Raw genomic sequence first — 18,908 nt, forward strand, 5'->3', positions numbered from 1 at the left:
GCTTCTTTTGAATTTGTACTCTTTACTGGTATTTTTTAAGCCCATTAAAAGGAGAAACGACAGAACCTTTTGTGGCATTTAGTGTTTTGCAGCAGTTCCCCACGTCTTGATTCTTTGCAAGCCAAGACCCAGAAGTTCTTCGGGTACATAATCACCAGGTAATTCTGGAGCTGAATTATCGTTTCTGACAAGTGGACACTGTGGCTTAATACTTGAGGATTCATGACCAGAAACAGAGAAAGAGTGGAGGTAATAGACTAAGTGTCCGTGGCAACAGAAGAAGAAAAAAAATGTCTGTCCGTCTAGGACAGAAAAAAAACCTCTATCTTCCAGTTTATCTTCCACATCCCAGGGGTAAGAATGCATAAACAGAGTGGAACATTGGTTTTGCTAACAAAGCCCAGCAGACCACCAGACAATAACTTTAAATATTGCACTGTAAATAAAGGATGTAATTTAAGATGCTGTTTTATGCACATCATAAACTAAGTCTGTAGCAGGAAAACTGCAGCCAGAATAGCTGCAGACCTCTAGCAACATTTTCACGTATATGTCACGTAACTCCACATACTGAAGCCAATTCCAATCAGGTAAAACAGCTCTGAAGTACTTTTCTACAGCTTTTCTTGCTTATTTGTTCTTCAGTCATTGATGGTATTAAAAGTCACATGGGTATTTGCTGTTGGCAAGAGAGGCATGGAGAAAAGTACTGAAGTAGGCAGGCGTGACGGTGGCAGGCCTGGAGGAGAGGCAGGCAGTTCGAAACGGAGGGCGAAGGCTCTGCTGGAGCCAAGGCAGAGCCTGAACCTAAATTACTCGGACGGTCTCCCCTGCTGAATGGCCTCAAAACTCTTTCTTCGTGGTTGGGGCTGAAGTAGAGGTATTCACCAAAGAACTTATGTGATCCACAAGTCTTACTATGATGAGCTGATTTTGAAGGTAAAGCATTTAAATCATTTCAATGTATTTATCATCAGGACACATCTCTCAAATGGGTTATGATGTTTCTGTTCATGTTCTTAGCATACCTACAACAGATTGCAAGAGAGGAAAAATAAATGCGTTAATCCTTCTGACTTCATTTCCATCACCTGTACTCCAGCCTCGCATGAATACAACCTTATGTATCTTACAGCCATATTCTTCACAAGTAGATTTAGGACATAGGAATCATCAAGGTTCAGATGGATTTGGCCGCCTATCTGTTTTTTCTTGTTTGGTTGTCACTGGTGTATTCAAAATATCCCAGGATGCACCGTCTGCTTGAAAATATGGTATTAATGAAAAGGCCTGCCATGAAAACACTGTGTCTGACAAAAAGTGCAAGTGAGAAGGGTGGCAAATACCCCTGGTTCCTGCCTACTAATAAATAACGGCTCTTATTTCTTATTCAGGTTTTGCAAGAGCTCAATCTCTCTCAACATCAACTCCCTGTTAAGATGCCTAAGCCTTCACCTAATGACAATCTTCCTACTCGAGGAGAGTTTCTGGCCATTTTCCAGGCCTGTTTGAAAGCCAGGCCCATCCACCTCGTCGCCCAGGTGCCGCCCAGCAGGGCGGCAGAGCTGCCTTTAGGCCGGGCTGCAGCCCCTCATGATGCGGGTACCTGACAGCAGCCGGGAGCTGGCTCCAACGCCTCAAGCCTCACCCGCGAGCAGCCCGGCCCCAAGCCAGAGCCGCCAGCGGCCACAGGGAGTTTGAAACTATTTGCCCAATTTGCCCCAATCCCTTTCCCAATTGCCCCGCAGGGACCCACCACCCAGGCTCGCCCTCCCTCCTCCGGCTTCGAGGGAAGGGACGGCCTCACCGCCCACTCGTGGGCCGTGAGGGCCGCGCTCCCCCACAGCCCCATGAAGCTGGAGGGGAGCGAGCCCGCCGCGGCATCCCGCAAAGACTACGACTCCCGGCAGGCCCCGCGCCCGCCCGGCCACCGCCTGCCGCACGGCGCGCCGGGAGCGGTAGTTTCCCCCCGTGGCGGCGCTGCGGCCGCCCAAAGCGCCGAGCCGGCGGCGCCCTTCCCCTTCCGGCGGTTCGCGGCGCACGCGTGCTGCTCCCGCCGCCTCTGCCGTGACGTTGTCTGTCTGTCTGTCTGTGTGTTTGGCGGCGGGGGCACCGCTTCTCCCCGCTCCGCTCCTGCGGCGGGGGCTGGTTGTGAGGGCCGGGCCGCGCCGCGCCGCGGGGGGTCTGGCTCCAACCGCCATCGCGGGAGGGAGCCGCTAGGCGCGAGCTGCGCGCGGGCGCATGCGCGCGAGGGGGCCCCGCCGCCTCCGCCGCCCTCGTGCCCGCGGAGGGGTGGCGTTGCCGGCCGGCCGTTGAGCCAGTCGCGCGGGAGAGGGCGAGCGGGGCTCGGGGCGGCAGCGCGCGCAGCGGCAGGCAGCAGCGCCCGCCCTCGGCCCGCGCCCCGCCGGCAGCGCCCGCAGCAGCGCGAGGCCACCGCCCGCCCGCCACCACCAGGGAGCGGCGCCGCCGCCGCCCGGCCTCCCGCTCCCGCCCCGCCTCCGCCTCCTCCCTCCTCCCTCCTCCCCCCACTCCGCCTCCCGCCGGAGCGAGCGAGCGAGATGGCGGCCGCCGGGGCTCTGGCAAAGCACGAGCAGATCCTGGTGCTCGATCCGCCCACCGACCTCAAATTCAAAGGTGAGGGGGAGCCGGGCGCGGGCGGGAGGAGGGCAGCGGGGCGGCCCGGCCCGGCCCGGCGGGGTGTCCCGTTTCGCCTCGGCGCTGGGTCGCCTCCAGGCGCCTCGGTTCCCCCACCCCGGGCCGCGGTGCCGGGCCCTGCCCGCCCGGGTCCGCCGGGGGGCGGGGTGGGGGGGGGGCGCCGCCGAGCCGGTGAACGGGCTCGGCCGCCGCCATCTTGGGATCCCGCGGGGATTGGAGAGCGTGTCCGCGGCTCCGGCGGCGCCGCGGCCCGGCCCCCGGCGGCTGCCCGCCCGCCTCCCGCTCTGCCGGCCGCGGCGCTCGGGGGCCGGCCGCCCCCCTCCCGCCCCCGCCGGTGCGCCAGTCCGCCCCCTGCCCCCGCGCGTCCCCCCGCTGCCGTGTCACCGCTCCGCTCCGCTCGGGAGGCCCGGCCCTGGGGTAGCGGGGCGCGGGAGTCGCTCTCCTGTCATTCCTGTGGCCGCGGGGGTCTGCGTGGCCGCCGGTCCCCCTCCGTGAGGTCTCCCTCTGGCTGTAGCGGGTAGCAGAGGCCGCGAAGCGGGCGAGCGAAGCCTTCCCGCCATGCGAGGGGAGCAGGGGGGAGGACTCGCTTCACCAGGCCACCTCGCGTCTGGCCTGTCCCCCCTCCCGCACCCTGGAGGGCCGCCTGTCTCCCAGCCCGGCCCTGGCCCCCGCGGCGGCCGGTGCGGTTTCGCACCATCGCTCCAGGGGTGGGCGGGTAGGCGATGTGCAGGCGCTGGCACCCTCTCCCCGGTGCAGCCTGGCCCGCTGGCCTGGCAAATGACTCCCCGCCCTTTCCCCCGAGTTGTCATGTTTCAGGCAGGTTCTCGGTACGTAAACAGGCGGCTCACTCCTTTCTTGGGAATGAGGGAAGGGAATGTGTGCGTTTTGGAAGTTTCTGTGTATTTGGGTATTGCGTGCCGACCGCATGACTGTGACCGGCAATGACACGCTTCTGTCAAAATAGGGCCCCATTAGTGTTGTTATCATGTGTGTGTGTGTGTGTGGGGGGGGGGTGTTTCCCTCCTAATAAATTATATAGTTGTGAAAAGGAAGGCTCTTCCAGAGATGAGTGAGCCTTGAAAGGTAAGGGCATAAGGAAAAGCATCATAGAATAAATAGTTTTCAGTAGTATCCTGTGATTATATTTTATACCCATAAGGGGCATTGAGAAAAATCTCAGGACGTTTCAGATTTAGAATCAGCAGTATTAGATTTTTTTTTTTTTTAAACCTGTTAATGTTATCTGAACGTACGTTTTAAATTTTGTGACTAGTGTCAGCACATGTGCTTGCCTAATCCTATATGCGTTTCTGTTTTATTTTCCGTTTTTAGTAGACTCCTTTTTCATTGTTTTAGAGGGACAGAGTGGAATTTATGATGTTGTAAAAATCTTTAAATGGTCAACTAGAACAAATCAATGTTTATATTAGAGAAGAACACTGTATTCCCCAAAAATACCTTTGGCTGGCCTGGCTTTTAGAAATAAAGCTTAAGTCTGGTTTATCAAAGAGATGTTTAACAAACTATGCTTGTTTTGTTGATTCATCAAATCAATTAAAACCCAAAATCTGTCTGATCACACATATTCATTTCTTGATAGCTTCAATTTTTAAAATTTTAAATTGCACGTTCATAGACAGAGTGAAAACCATAGGAACTATCTTTTTCACTTCTGTTTTTTGTTGTTAAAATGCTGCGCTTGGATTTCAATACACTGTATTCTTATTGCAGGAACAGGTTGAAGGAAAACGCATGATTTTTTCTTTTTTCAAGTTAAAAAGCTACTGTGTCTAATTCAAAGCTTTCAGTGTTAAGCTGTCTTCAAGCTGGAAGCTGTATTTATGTGATATGAAACAAAGTGTTCATACAGGGAATATAGAATAAATGCTAGATTAGAAATTCTGCCTGTATGAAGCCATTGTCAGTCAGTGATCTTTATTGTGCTGTGTGTTTACGTACTTAGAGCATGAAATGTGTATTCTTTAGGCATAAACTTTGGTTTCAGGCTAATGCATACATTAGGAAAATTTCTGTAGAGCAGACTAAGCAAAAACAAAATCTGAAGCATAATGAGACTGCAGTCTTAATACTCCATAGAAAGCACTCTCTATAACTGTATTATTACAGTAATACACTATAGAAAGAGCTATCTATTGAGAGAGCATCGAGTGCACTCTCAATAAATATTTTCTAACTGCTTATTATTCTGAGGTGTTTCAAAAGGTTTGTGGGCCACAAACTAATTCAGTTCTAAAGTACTGCATTGAAGAATACAATATTGGCAGAGGGGAATTCTGAGTGTTATCTTTTTAAAAGTAATTGGTTAGTAAGAGAATGTATGACTCAGAATAAGTGTAACTTAGTGTAGGAAAAATCATACAACTTTGTTTAAAAAAAAGTATATATTTTTTTCAGTGCAGCTGGTTATTCAAAGTTATTTTATTGGGACAATTACCTGTTATTATTATTGACTTAATACTGTTGATGTGTGTGTAACAGAGATCCAGTTTAAGTCTAAACATCTGAATTGGACAAATAATTCTATTGGCTTTCTTGTCTCAGGAACTTATAATGGATTTGCTGACCTTCAGGGTAATAGTGAAATGTGTTAGTATACCCCTATGGAAACAATGATTTAAATTAAAAAGCACATAGGACTTATCTTAAGATAAGTTGTTGACAAGGCTGTAAATTCATCATTGCCTGATGAAACTGTCTTTTTTTTTTCTTTTTTTTTAATCTACTTCACTTGATCAGCAAAAGTAAGGTCTGTAATACATTTATCCTGAATTTTATTCCTCACAATTCAGGGGGAGGTCTAAGGAACATGTCCCATGGTGGCTAGCACATCACATATTTCCCTTGTTGACTGAAAGATTAGAATCCTGTTTTTGTAGTACTTTGCATTCCTTGAAATTTCAGTCATTAATAGCGTTTTGGGTCATGACTAATTCCCTCTGCTTCTGCGATAGCTAGGTTTCTTTTGGATTCTGGAACCATCAGGAATACCTAAGGAAAACCACAGAACAAATAAGTACTTTTTAGAGTGTTGTGCAAACGTGACGGGGGAAATACTGTACTTAAAAGTGGTGAAACTAAGAGGCAGTTGATATACTACGTAATATTGCTTTCAGAGACTTAATATGATGCATTGAGAATTTGCCTCGTGGTTCCTGTATCCAGGTCTTCAGCCATATTACTCCTGTAGGTTAGCTTTCTTCTGTGTTTTAGTCTAATGTATTTTGTTTAGCTTCTTAAATCTGAAGTCGTTTGGATTTGTTTAGGACTGGATAGGAAGAATTGACACATGAGACACTTAAAAGCATCTGATTTGGAAGGTGGAACATCTTCTGCTTCTTATTGGGTCTTTCATGTGACTCATGCATATAATCATTGTCTGTATCTCTAGTTTAGTGAAGATTATGGTAATCTGGAATTGGTTCCTTGTGGCTAAATACATTTTTTTTAAATAATTTTTTTTTAACCAGTTGTGTAGTTAAATAGCAGCACTTGAAGTTTTCAGTTCAAAGATTTCTAGCATTTTTATGGAAACTTGGTCTCCCTTAAGTCAAAGAAGCCAGTTTTGCAATTAAAAGTAACGTGTATTTAAGTTGGTCTTGAGTGATGGTCCTTTTTTAAAAACCTTTGCCAGATCTTTAAATCAGTCATAAGACATGCTTCTGCAACGCCTAATTGAAAATCAACACTAGTTGATTTGATGAGCCTTGGAAGATTAGTAGACAGTGTTCAGAATTTGAATTTCATGTGATCCCGAGGTGTCTGACTAGCAATAGTCAGACATTATAAAGATGTCTGAATATTCTAAATTTATATCCTTTATTGAAGTTCTTGCTTACAAGTGTATGAAATCTATTTATGTTACCTTTGTAAACATCTCAAAATAATGAGGCACACTTTTCCCATTTTTTTTTTGTTATTACCTCAAGGCTAGAAATAAGTCAGCAAGTAAGCAGACTAAATCAACTTTTGAGCATGTCTGTGTGCAATAAATTTTCCCTTTGATGGTTTGAGTTACTGGGAGAAATCAGTATAACAGATTATGTTTAATTTCTGATTATTAATCTGATTCATAATCTAGGATTGTTAGTGTATAAAATCAGCTATCAGCTGGTATACGTTCAAATGACTCTTTACAGGTGAGGTAGAGAGCACTTCACTTAAGTATTACAGCTCATTCTGAAATGCAGATTTCAGTGACCTTTTAAATAATACAAAAATATTGCTGTAGATTATTTTGTAATCGTTACACTGCTATTGGTAACATTGAAAGCCACAGGCTATGTGTTGCTGCAAATCGAGAAGGTGGAATTTAAAGGTAAAAATAGCTCAATGTTAAATCCATCCCATGCCCTCAAGGTCTGTTGCCAGAATTGGCCCAGGATATCTTTTAGTGTAGGCAGGGTTTGAAGTCCTCAAATGTGATCTTGCTGCCTTATTTGTGTGTGTCTTGATTATGTCAAATTTTACACCTGTTTTCACTCTATTCAGAGTACCAGCAAATTTGTGATGTCCCAGCTTTCTAAGACAGGTTAAAAAAAAGGCAACTGGGATGTCAATTTTCCTGTCAATTCAAGAACATTTTTGAAACTTAACAATGGGAGTGCAGAGGGGAAAAACTGGTTGTAAGTGATTACTATCACAGTTGTGGCTTTTTGATACTTTGAAATGATTCCATTTAAGTTTTATATTTTTGCTGGCTGAGTATTGTGTAATGACAAGAACTGAACATCCGATAGAATGACTCAGTGTTCAACAAGTAGTATTTGACTTCTTTGTTTTTTTAAATCCAAGAAGGATTCCTGGAATTGTTTATTCTTCCTACATATCTCTACTTCTATCCATTGTTTCCTGGCTCAAATGTAATATTTGTTAGTATTTTAAAATTTTTTTAATGATAGGTTTTAATGAAAATTGAGACACAAAAGGATTGGTGGGAATGTATTGAGGAAGAGAAAGGAAGATAATTTTTTTTTACTGGGTGTTGCTTATGAGGTGATGATATGTTAATACAGAAGTCTCTACCACGGTGTTAGACTGCATTTAAAACTGACTAATAAAAAGGAGTTGTATTGATCTGTGAAGTCAGGCGTATTATAGGTGTTAGATTATGTTTTGGCAGGTCTAGTTGGCCATTTGTTTTAAGATTCAATAATGGAAGATTTCCTGTGATGATAGAGATATACAGCAGTGAAGACTTGAAACTTTTGTCCTTTACCTGCAATTTGTAGGACTCTCTTTTACTTTTTATTGCATCTTCACTAAACAGAAACACTGTCCAAACCTCACTGTCTTGTACTTCTAGTGTAGTCATTGGTATAAAAGCTTGATCTTTACATGTGACATGCCTACTCATTCTGCTTGTTGATAGCCTAAACAAGTGTTGTAAATCACTGCAATAAATCATTATTAATACTGTAAAAAATACAGTATTATGCATGAACACTGTACCATTGTTCAAGGCCAAGTTAAAAAGTAGAAACTTACCATGAACAAGAGGGGCTGTTTTATGCATCAGTTAATAGGTCTGAATATTTAGTGCACCGACTGCCCATTGTGGTATTATAAATTGTTCCTGTTTCGGCTTGACTGTGGTTTGTGAATATGTTTTACTGTCTGACCAACTTTGTCTTTGGGAGATTTTTGTTAACCAGGTCTTTGTGACTGTCAGTCATTAAGGGGTTATTACATGCTCAGCTTACAAGCCATAAATTCAAGTTGGAAAAGGCTGCTGGAGAGAACTTGCTGTGTGTAAAGCGGGGGGAAAAAAATCACTGACTAATTAGATAAGTATTACATTTTCCAGTGTGAAAGTTGTCAAATTACAAGGCTTTTATTGTCAGATGAGCCAGATAAGTGTGTATAAGCTAATTTCTTTAAAAAAAAAAAATCAGTAAAATGACTCTACTGATAATTTCTGGTGTGCTATTATGGAAAATAAAAATGCAGAAACACAAGTTAGAATTTTAGTAACTTTGTTTTCCTTAAGGTAGTAAGACTTTATCTGGTGCATAGTGATCTTAGCCTTTTTAGCTTCTCTTGCCTTTTAGTGGCTTTTTTTGGTATTGTATACAGTTATTTCATTGCATTGTAAAGTATTTGGCAATGTAGATGTCACATTTCATTTTATAGCTTGAAAGTATTTAGAAATACATGGTTATGTAAATTAAAATAAATATTTTCAGTTTATTTCTATATGAACAAGGTCTTGAGAGTTAAGACAGTTTTCTAGATATTATCCTGGTATAGGACTTAAGGTGTTTGGTTTTTAATAACATGAATAAGGAAGAAAAGAAAAAGAAAAATAATAGTTTGCCTGAATTTTAAAAAGACAGTCACATCAGAATTTTTCCCTCCTGTGTTTCTCAAAATGTGGTCTCATCTGGAGTAATTCTTAATTTGACACTCCAATGCTTGAATAGGTCTGACCTCGATAGTATGCAAAGCCTTAGAGGAAAGAATAATTAAAGACATGGAGATAAATGGAACGTGGAATAACCTGCAGCATGAGTGTCCTGGGTAGAATATGCCAGTCTGGTCTGAGACCTCCTTCTTTCTCTATCTGTGTCTCTTTTTTTCATCTCTTCTGTGTGCATCCCCCAGACAAAATCTAATCTTCCCACTGGATTTCCTGGATGCCATTACATTATTTCATAGAATCATAGAACGGTTTGGCTTGCAAGGGACCTTTAAAGATCACCTGGTCCAACTCCCCTCCTATGGGCAGGGACGTCTTTTGCTAGATCAGGTTGTGCAAGGCCCCATCCAACCCGACCTTGAACACTTCTGGGGATGTGGCATCCACCACTTCTCTGGGCAGCCTGTCCTAGTGTCTCACCACCCTCACCATAAAAAAATTTCTTCCTTATGTCCAATCTAAACCTACCCTCTTTCAGTTTAACTGCATTGCCCCTTGTCCTGTCACTACAGGCCCTGGTAAAGAGTCTTTCTCCATCTTTCTTATAAGCCCCTTTTATATATTGAATGGCCACAATAAGGTCTCCCTGGAGCCTTCTCTTCTCCAGGCTGAACAACACCAACTATCTTAGCCTTTCTTCACAGGAGAGGTGCTCCAGCCCTCTGACTATTTTTGTGGCCCTTCTCTGGACCCCACTCTAACAGTTCCATGTCTGTCTTGTACTGGGGGTCCCAGAGCTGCATGCAGTACTCCAGGTGGGGTGTCTCATGAGAGCAGAGTAGAGAGGCAGAATCACCTCCCTCGACTGATGGCCACTCTTCTATTTATGCAGCCCAGGATACGATTGGCTTTCTGGGCTGCAAGCGCACGTTGCCGGGTCATGTTCAGTTTTTCATCTACCGATATCCCCAAGTCCTTCTCCACAGGGCTGCTCTCAATCCATTTGTCCCCCAGTCTGTATTGATATTGGGGATTGCCCTGACCCAGGTGCAGGACCTTACACTTGGCCTTGTTGAACTTCATGAGGTTTGCATGGGCCCACCCTTCAAACCTGTCAAGGTCCCTCTGAATGACATCCCTTCCCTCAAGCAAATCAACATCACCACTCAGCTTGGTGTCATCTGGAAACTTGCTGAGGGTGCACTCAATCCCACTGTGTCATTGATGAAGACATTGAATAGTATTGGTCCTAGTATGGATCCTTGAGGGACACCACTCATTACTGGTTTCCACTTGGACATTGAGGCACTGACTGTAACTCTTTGGACATGATCAGCCAGCCAATTCCTTATTCATCTAACAGGCCATCCATCAAACCCATATCTCTCTAATTTAGAGGTAAGAATGTTGGGCGGGACAATATCAAAGGCCTTACAGAAGTCCAGATAGGTGACATCCGTAGCTCTTCCTTTGTCCACTGATGCAGTCACTCCATCGTAGAAGGCCACTACGTTAGTCAGGCACGATTTGCCCTCGGTGAAACCATGTTGGCTGTCTCTAATTAACGCCCCGTCCTCCATATGTTTCGCCATATCTTCCATGAGGGTCTGGTCCATGATCTGAATATTGATTATTTGACGCAGAGGTATCTGCAAAACTAATTATGAAGTTGCAGGAGCTTAGTGGGGAAATGTAAGGTGGAGAAGGGACAAGCTATAAAATAAACTGCAGCACAGCCATTGGGCTATTGGAGGCTTAACAAGGACATTTCTAAAGGATGGACCAGTGTCATGTTTGAACCTGGTTTAGTATCTTCATTAATGACCTTGGTATGGGTGGGACTGTGCTGGTAGAGCTCATTGGTAATGCAAAGTTAGGAGATCTGATGAACGCAAAAAAAAATTGTGCATTTGATGTGTGCTAATAATAGAGCTGCTGTTTTCTCATTTTAGTTGGAAGTGATGAAGAAGGAGTAAAACTAGAGACTAGTACTTAATCACAGGTTTATTGCGAGTGTGACTTGTCATGAAATGAGGCAAATATGAGACTGTAGTTTTGTAGTGAGGGAAGTATTACTGTCGAGGTTTATGGCATTGATGAAGCTTTATCTGAGTGCATCCCTGGCAATAGCTAGTCAAAGAAAATGAACCCACGTGGGAATGGTGCAAAGAAAAATGTATTAACACAAGTGAAGTAGAATAGCTTGGCTTGTTTATCTTAGCAAAATGAAGACTGAAAGGGGATCTGATTGCTATCTATAAATATATCAGAAGAGGTAAGCACTGGGGAAAAGAAAAGCTATGTAGGCTAAAGGGTAGGATTGGTACAAAAATGAGTTGGCATCAAGTGGCTATGAATGTATTTAGATCATTAGAAATGAGTTGAATTTCAAATCTGAATCATGTCAGTCTGAACCAACCTTCTAAAAATTATGTGGGCAAAAATACTTTTAAATTAATCAGATATCATCTTAGAAAATGGTTTGTTTCATATGGACTTTAGAAGGCTTCTCCTAGGTCATGAGGTTACAATGTTCTTGAAAGCTTGGTAGGACAATGGCAGTACCTAATTATGTACTTAAGCTAGAAGCTGGTACATCATGTTACATTCCAAGACATTAGAATAGCTTGACTGAGATACGTGTTTAATGTTGTTTTCTTTGTGAGAGGGGATGTTCATAAATTTAAAAATCATATGCGTAGAAGTAACTGCTCCATATGTGAAGTAAACTTAGTAATTATAATTCATAGGAGTATGATGTGGATTTAACATGTTAACAGTATGATGTTAATATGGCCACTAAGTCTAGTAGCCCCAATGAAAGCAAAAACTGTTTGGTTTTTGATTTGGATGTCTCCTAGACATCTAGTAGACATGTTCCATCTTACAGCTCAAGTTAGAACTCTAGCTGCTTCTATAGAAGTGAGCTGACTGGTCCTGGGAAGCGTGGCTGCATTAGCTCAGCTCAGTACTGTGATGTGAAGGGAATGAGGGAATGGAGTGAGTGACAAGACTGTGACAATGCAACTTTTATTTAAAGCAGGTATTTGTTTTCCTGAGTGACTGTAAGATATGCTGTACTTGACTTTCGGAGATTGGGGAGATGGAGACCTGTAGCCTGTGCTTCCAGAGAGTGAAAGGTCACCCTGAAACTGAAGCAAGCTGTTCATGCCTGGGAGGTAGTCCAGTGTTAGCTAGACCTGTCTGTAGGAAATTTTAATGTCTCCTATATAAGCCTGTTTAGACTGGGCTCTGTGTTATGTGCTGAGGTTGGACACATCTAACAGTCAAACACCTGAAACTGTTTGTGTTTTTTAAAAAGAACTTTCTGGGCTTTTGTCCACACTGGCAGAAGTGTGAAATCGATTTATTTTTAGAGTTACTTTGTAACACTGTGGCAATATTACTTGCAAGGAAAGTGGTGAGACCCACAAGAGCTTTGGTGTTGTATTTAATGTTTGAGTCTGGCCTCTGATACCCAGTTCTTGGAGCACTCTGGGAAAAGTACTAGGTAACAGCTTTTGGTCAGGTCTTCTGTGGAAAGACTGATTTTCTATGTGCCACTGCAGCTGTCATCTGAGATGATTACAAGTATTCTGATTACTGCTGTAGAGTTTGAAGAGTATTTTGTATGTTGCAATTCAGATCAGAAAGGTGTATCCAATTGGAAATTTCGTATTTGAGGATGCATATGTATTTTAAGCTGCTGAATATTTGAATATTTTAAACAGCATATCTGGGCTTTTCAGCATCACTAAAACCTTTTGTAAGCTATAGCAAGGTAAAATACAAAGCAAGGTTAAGTGGGAAAAGAAAGGGAAAAGTCACTTGTTTATTTAGTTCTGTTGTTCAAATCTGCTAGTATTCTTTGAAATCTAATAGCCTCTAATTATCAAATTCATTAGTTATCCTGCCTTATGCACGTAAAGAGAATAGCTGCTCCAGCAGGAAGGGTTTATAAGACAGCCCTTACTGAACTAAATTGTTAATATTGCATCTATACTGAAAGATTGCTTGTACATATTACTTAGTTGTTTCAGGACTTTGGGGATAATTTGATGGTTTAAATGTTCATGTTTAGTAGTAGTAAAATATTTCTACTGTTCTTGTTATTTGAATGTTGAGAGTGCTTTGGGATGAAAAATACTTTATCATTAGATTCTTAAGACTTTATCCCAGTAGAATTATGAGCTACCAGTTTTAGTATGCTCATAATGTGTATTTGGCAAGAATAACAATGTAACCAAATAAAGCTAAGTTGCAAGTAAGGAATTCACAATCATGTGGAGGTTAAGTTTAAGTAACAAACATGCCTTTGATCTTAGTTACATGACAGTTCTTTAGTAATGGCACTCTTTCAATAGGAAAAATATCAAGAATAGATACATATGACTGAATTGGACTTGGACTTCTAGATTTTAAATCTTAACCTAAATACAAGCATTGATATCTTTGGACGAAGTTATTCCATGTTATACCATCTTATTAATAGTGTTTTTTGTTGCTGTTGAGGTGAAAGAAGCCATTGTCCATATTTAATATTAAATGCAGGACGATCTCCTTTTAGTCTGTATTTTATCTAATATATAAAGTAGATAATGTTCTCTTTACCAGAATTGATGGTAATGATATGTGGCTGTACTTTACCCTTGAGATAGATGCTTATTGCATTTTTACTCTGTTTTTTGGTGACTAACAACTGTCAGTAACAAGCTGGAGTGAATGTGAAATTTTGATCCAGAAAGAAAATGTAAGAAAATAAAAATTGTTTGTTTTGTCTGCTTTGAAATGCCACTGTGTTGTATTCCTGTTTTTGCTCTGTCAGAATGGTAGGCAAAAGGCTTCAATTCCTATTTCTCTTACACCAGCCCCCAGTAAAGCATGCATGCCAGCACTGGCACAAGCACCTCTAGTAAGCTGTGTAGCCATATATAGGGTCTGCTTGCACCTTTGACAGAGGAAGATGAGCTCTTTTAGGATTAAAAAATGGACATTGTCTCAGCATTTTTTAGAAGGAATTCATGCCCCTGTACTCAGCACTGGTGAGGCCGCACCTCAAGTACTGTGTTCGGTTTGGGGCCCCTCACTCCAAGAAGGACATCGAGGTGCTGGAGCGCGTCCAAAGGAGGGCAACGAAGTTGGTGAAGGCTCTAGAGCACAAGTCTTACGAGGAGCAGCTGAGGGAGCTGGGGTTGTTTAGCCTAGAGAAGAGGAGGCTGAGGGGAGACCTTATTGCTCTCTACAACTACCTGAAAGGAGGTTGTAGCAAGGTGGGGGTCAGTCTCTTCTCCCAAGTAACAAGCGATAGGACAAGAGGAAATGGCCTCAAGTTGTGCCAGGGCAGGTTTAGGTTGGATGTTAGGAAAAATTTATTCACTGAAAGGGTAGTCAAGCACTGGAACAGGCTGCCCAGGGAAGTGGTTGAGTCCTTATCCCTGGAGGCATTTAAAAGACCTGTTGATGTGGTGCTTAGGGACATGGTTTAGTGGTGGCCTTGGCAGTGGTAGGTTAACGGTTGGACTTGATGATCTTAAAGGTCTTTTCCAACCTTGACGATTCTGTGATTCTATAATGTTGAAGTATTAATCCATGAAACCTAAGCTGTTATGCTTTGTAGGCCGTGAATAATTTTAACATAGGTGATTTGTTAGAGTTGGAATTTTTCTTCCAGTTGAAAAAGGTATTTGAATGGTCGTGGTTTTGGTATTTCAAGAGGAAGGAATTCTGTTCACTGGCAATGCATGCTATGGAATCTCTTCAGGTTGTTTTCACAGAGGTCTGAATATTAATTTCTTAAAACCAATTTATGGAAATAAAAAACATTCCTCTCGTGTCAACTGTGTCACCTATGCTTTTTTCAGAAAGTACTACAAAATTCCATTTGGAGCAGTTAAGTGCTTTGTGTATATTTTAGGATTAGTTTTCATATCTGACAGTCAAGGTAGTTATGACTTGCCTACATAACACTGGTCTTTCATTTTTAGACATCTTTCCTTCAGTATATTCAGAATATCACGTCAGGGATTACTTAAGTAAACTGGACATACCTAAGTCCATGGGCCCTGATGGAATGCACCTACGAGTGCTGAGGGAGCTGGCAAATGGAGAAACGGGCTGGCAGGAACCTCTTGGAAGTTCAGCAAGGAGAAGTGCAAAGTCCTGCACCTGGGGAGGAACAACCTCCCATGCACCAGTACAGACTGGGATCCGACTGGATGGAGAGCGGCTTTGCAGAAAAGGCCGTGGGGGTCCTGGTGGACACCAAGTTGACCATGAACCAGCAGTGTGCCCTTGCAGCAAAGAAGGCCAATGGCATCCTGGGCTGCATTAGGAGGAGTGTTGCCGGCAGGTTGAGGGAGGTGATCTTTCCCCTCTGCTCAGCACTGGTGAGGCCACAGCTGGAGTGCTGGGTCCCATTCTGGGCTCCTCACTACGAGAGAGACATGGACATACTGGAGAGAGTCCAGTGAAGGGCCAGGAAGATGATGAAGGGACTAGAGCATCTCTTCTGTGAGGAAAGGCTGAGAGAACTGGGACTGCTCAGCCTGGAGAAGAGAAGGCTCAGGCGGGATCTTATCAATGTGTACAAATACCTGAAGTGGGGCTGGAAAGAGGACAGAGCCAGGCTCTTTTCAGTGGTGCCAAGTGACAGGGCCTGAGGGAATGGGCACAACCTGAAACACAGGAGGTTCCCTCTGGACATCAGGAAACACTTTTTTTTTTTTTTTTTCACTGTGAGGGTGACCAAGCACTGGCACAGGTTGCCCAGGGAGGCTGTGGAGTCTCCATCCTTGGAGATACTCAAAAGCCATCTGGACACAGTCCTGGGCAGCTGGCTCTGGGTGTCACTGCTTGAGCAGGGAAGTTGGCCCAGATGACCTCCAGAGGTGCCTTCCAACCTCAACCATTCTGTGATTGCTATGTCAGTGATTGTGATTGCAATCCCAATGATGGGAAAGAAAACCAATTAAATTTTGGCCTAATTAAAAAATTCTTTATTACATCATATGAATGTAGATTACATGGGGCTGTGTTAATTTAACTTATTCTTTCTTTATTCCATTGTTACTTCTAATTCTGGCAGAATGAGTTGATGGAGATCTTACTTTGTTCCTGTCAGGTCTGTCATAAAAGTCAGTTAACTTGTTCTCAAAATTTGTCTTGCTGGCTTTATAATATTACTGCTAGTTTTTACCCTGCTGACCTTAACTCCTTTCTCATTTATCAGGGCTCGAATTGTCAAATGCAGTAAATGATTTTTCTTTGCCTGCCCAATGTGACTTTATTGTGTGCTGAAGGACAACTACGGTGCCTGAGTTTGTTTTGGTAAAGGTGCCTTGAAGTGTTCTGTATGTTTCAAGTGCGCTTGGAATTTCAAAGGTGGTGAAGCAGTTGTGAAAAAACAGCATCCCACTTAAAGCATATAATCCCAATAGTTGTTGAAGTTAACACTGTAACTTACACGTTTTAAGGAGTTTGGATTCGCTTTGCCAGTCTGTGTACTTTTTTGTGTACTTACATTGTTTTTAGATGTGGCTGAATATATCACTTTACTGTGCCAGTTTACAGCGTAAATAAACTTTAGTTTTATGCATGAAATAGAGTGCTTTCTGACAGAGTCAGCTTAGGTATTAGCTTTTGTAACAGCTACAGTTCAATGTCTTAAATCGAAGAGGACAATATACTTAACACTTAAGCTGTTTCATATAAAATGCTGTTGAATTTGTTTAATAATGCATGCTCATTTTTGTACAGCTCTACAAGTTATCTACCTTCTAATTATCAAAGATTTTATGTAATTTAATAAAATGATAATTTCTTATCCAATTTTAGGTAGAGGTGATATTCTATGGCAGGCTCTGTGTGTACATTATGACAGCCTTACTAATTTTGAATGGAGCTTCTTGATAACCAAACCAGTCCACTTCTCAGAAGTTCTTTGTCCGCTCTGTACTACCAACAGCTAGAGATACTGACAGTGATCTCTCGCCTTTCCCAGGGGTACCACAGGCTGAGGAGGTTTGTCTAAGCTCTTCCTTCCCACTCTAGAAAGGCATATTCATGTCGTCATTTTTTCCCTTATGTTTGACCATCCCAGATGGTAGAAGGATGACTTTTGGAGCTGAGGAACTGAAGGAGACCTGAATTTGAAGAGAAAATGACACCATTGATCAAAAAGATCTCTGTACAGGTCCTACTTGTACAGTAATACATAGTATTTCAGTTTTACTGCAGCGTAGCTGGCAAGCTTGTGGCAAGCCGGGAAACTTGGCACTGTGTTTCAGCAATGGAAACTGGCTCTGCAGAATCTGTGTCATTTCTTCCTGCCCACTAGCGGCTGTAGTCTGAGATGTGTAGTTGCCCGAGGCAACCCCAGCATTAATGTTGCGGTGGCTGCACTGTAAGATTGCTGGAATAGAAATTCAGTACATAATGATTTTGGAGATCTCTAGCATTTCTGAGTGTGATTAGGCAGGTGTCTGTCATTCCTTTCTAAGGCCCTCATAAGTCAAAAAGACAGGAAAAATCTCGGCATGGATTGTCACTAATCCATTCAAAACAGTTGGGATAACCTGGCACTCTCACAACTTTTATTCTAGGAAGATGCTGTAATTGGTGTCTTGAATTTACACTGCTAAGTGCGTTGCTGAACTCCCTGTCCCCTTTAAAGTAGCTGTGACTCCTAGAGGTTGTTAGATTGAAATTACAGATTTATGAAGCAATGGTCACTTGTCATTATACATCATAGTTACGTCAGTACAGCTTGAGGATTTTATTAGTTAAATTGCCACAGCTTCTGAAAACCCTACTTGCAGATCCAGAAGCCCATTGTCTTAAGTTGTACAAATATAAGATAAAAGATAGTCTTAAGCAGTTTACAATGAAAGTATTGGGCAAACAACAGTAGATGAGTACTCATGAGGTATTTTGTGTGGTGGGTACAGTTAGACATGAGCCTGTCTGAGGTTTAAGTGCTCAAATAAAAACCAGCTTTGGCCTGGGTGTCATGCAAGCAGCGAGACGCTCTTTTTGAGCGTATAATGCTATCCTAGTGTAGCTGTATGTTTTCTGAGATGAAGCTGGCATGCATTTGTCCATCTAGGTACAAGTGCAGAATGTCTGTATCCATCTTTGCCTGTTCTTTTCCTTGTTTAGATGCGGCCTGTGCAGTATGGCCTAAAATGTTTCTCCTTCCTCGTTCCCTCTCTCCCCCCAACTTTTGTTTTTCTCAAGGAACCGTCATGACTTAGACTTTTGCACTTAAGCTGTGCCAGCTTGTATTTTATTTCCCTGCTTCCCTAAGGGTAGAGGTATTCATGTTTGTGTGAATGGGAACTCCAGAATCCTCTTCTGCTCTTGCATGGTTTCTTTTTTGAAGGATATGTCATTCTAATCTAGATTGTGTGGCTCCTCTGAATGATAATAGATATTTTTTTCTGATTTACTATCCTTGTGTCTGCTCCTGCTTGTCCATGCTCAGATCAGTGCTGTCTGTTGGCATGCCACTAAACTGCCAAAATAGCTGGGTTCTGCAGGAACAGTGAAATTTAGTTGTCTTTTCCTCTTGTGCGCCAGTTTGTTACCAGCTATTTATTAAATCTGATGGTTGTGAGGCTTGAGAGGCTTTATACAGCTTTTTTTTTTTTCTTTAAAGCTTTTAGAAAGCAGGTGAAAGGTAAAGCTGTCAGAAGGGTGCTCTAGACCTTGAAAAAGATTTCAGTCCACTCTGAAAGAAATGTCTGATCCTAAAAAAATGTCCCTGAGCTAAAAGCTCTTTTTTGGGAAGTATCCAGGAAATGCAAAGGAGGTCACTGCATTCATGTACCTGGGGAACAAAAGCAGATTTTTTTTTTTTTTTTAAATTATCTGTAGTGTT

The 18,908-nt window shown here is 43.0% G+C and overlaps 1 protein-coding gene across 1 annotated transcript in view; it reads left to right on the forward strand.

Moving 5' to 3' along the window:
• The first annotated feature begins 2,077 nt into the window (after positions 1-2,077).
• The window catches only part of VAPA (VAMP associated protein A), a 32,151-nt gene continuing 15,320 nt past the window's right edge, over positions 2,078-18,908 (forward strand). Inside the window, exon 1 of the mRNA XM_087756788.1 lies at positions 2,078-2,634. Within this exon, the coding sequence (XP_087612914.1) occupies positions 2,559-2,634 (76 nt within the window). The 5' untranslated portion in view covers positions 2,078-2,558. The remainder of the gene's footprint in view (positions 2,635-18,908) is intronic.

This window comes from Nipponia nippon, unplaced genomic scaffold, assembly GCF_047370975.1.
Source record: "Nipponia nippon isolate SJK-2023a ecotype South Korea unplaced genomic scaffold, ASM4737097v1 scaffold_1, whole genome shotgun sequence".
Classification (NCBI taxonomy): Eukaryota; Metazoa; Chordata; class Aves; order Pelecaniformes; family Threskiornithidae; genus Nipponia; species Nipponia nippon.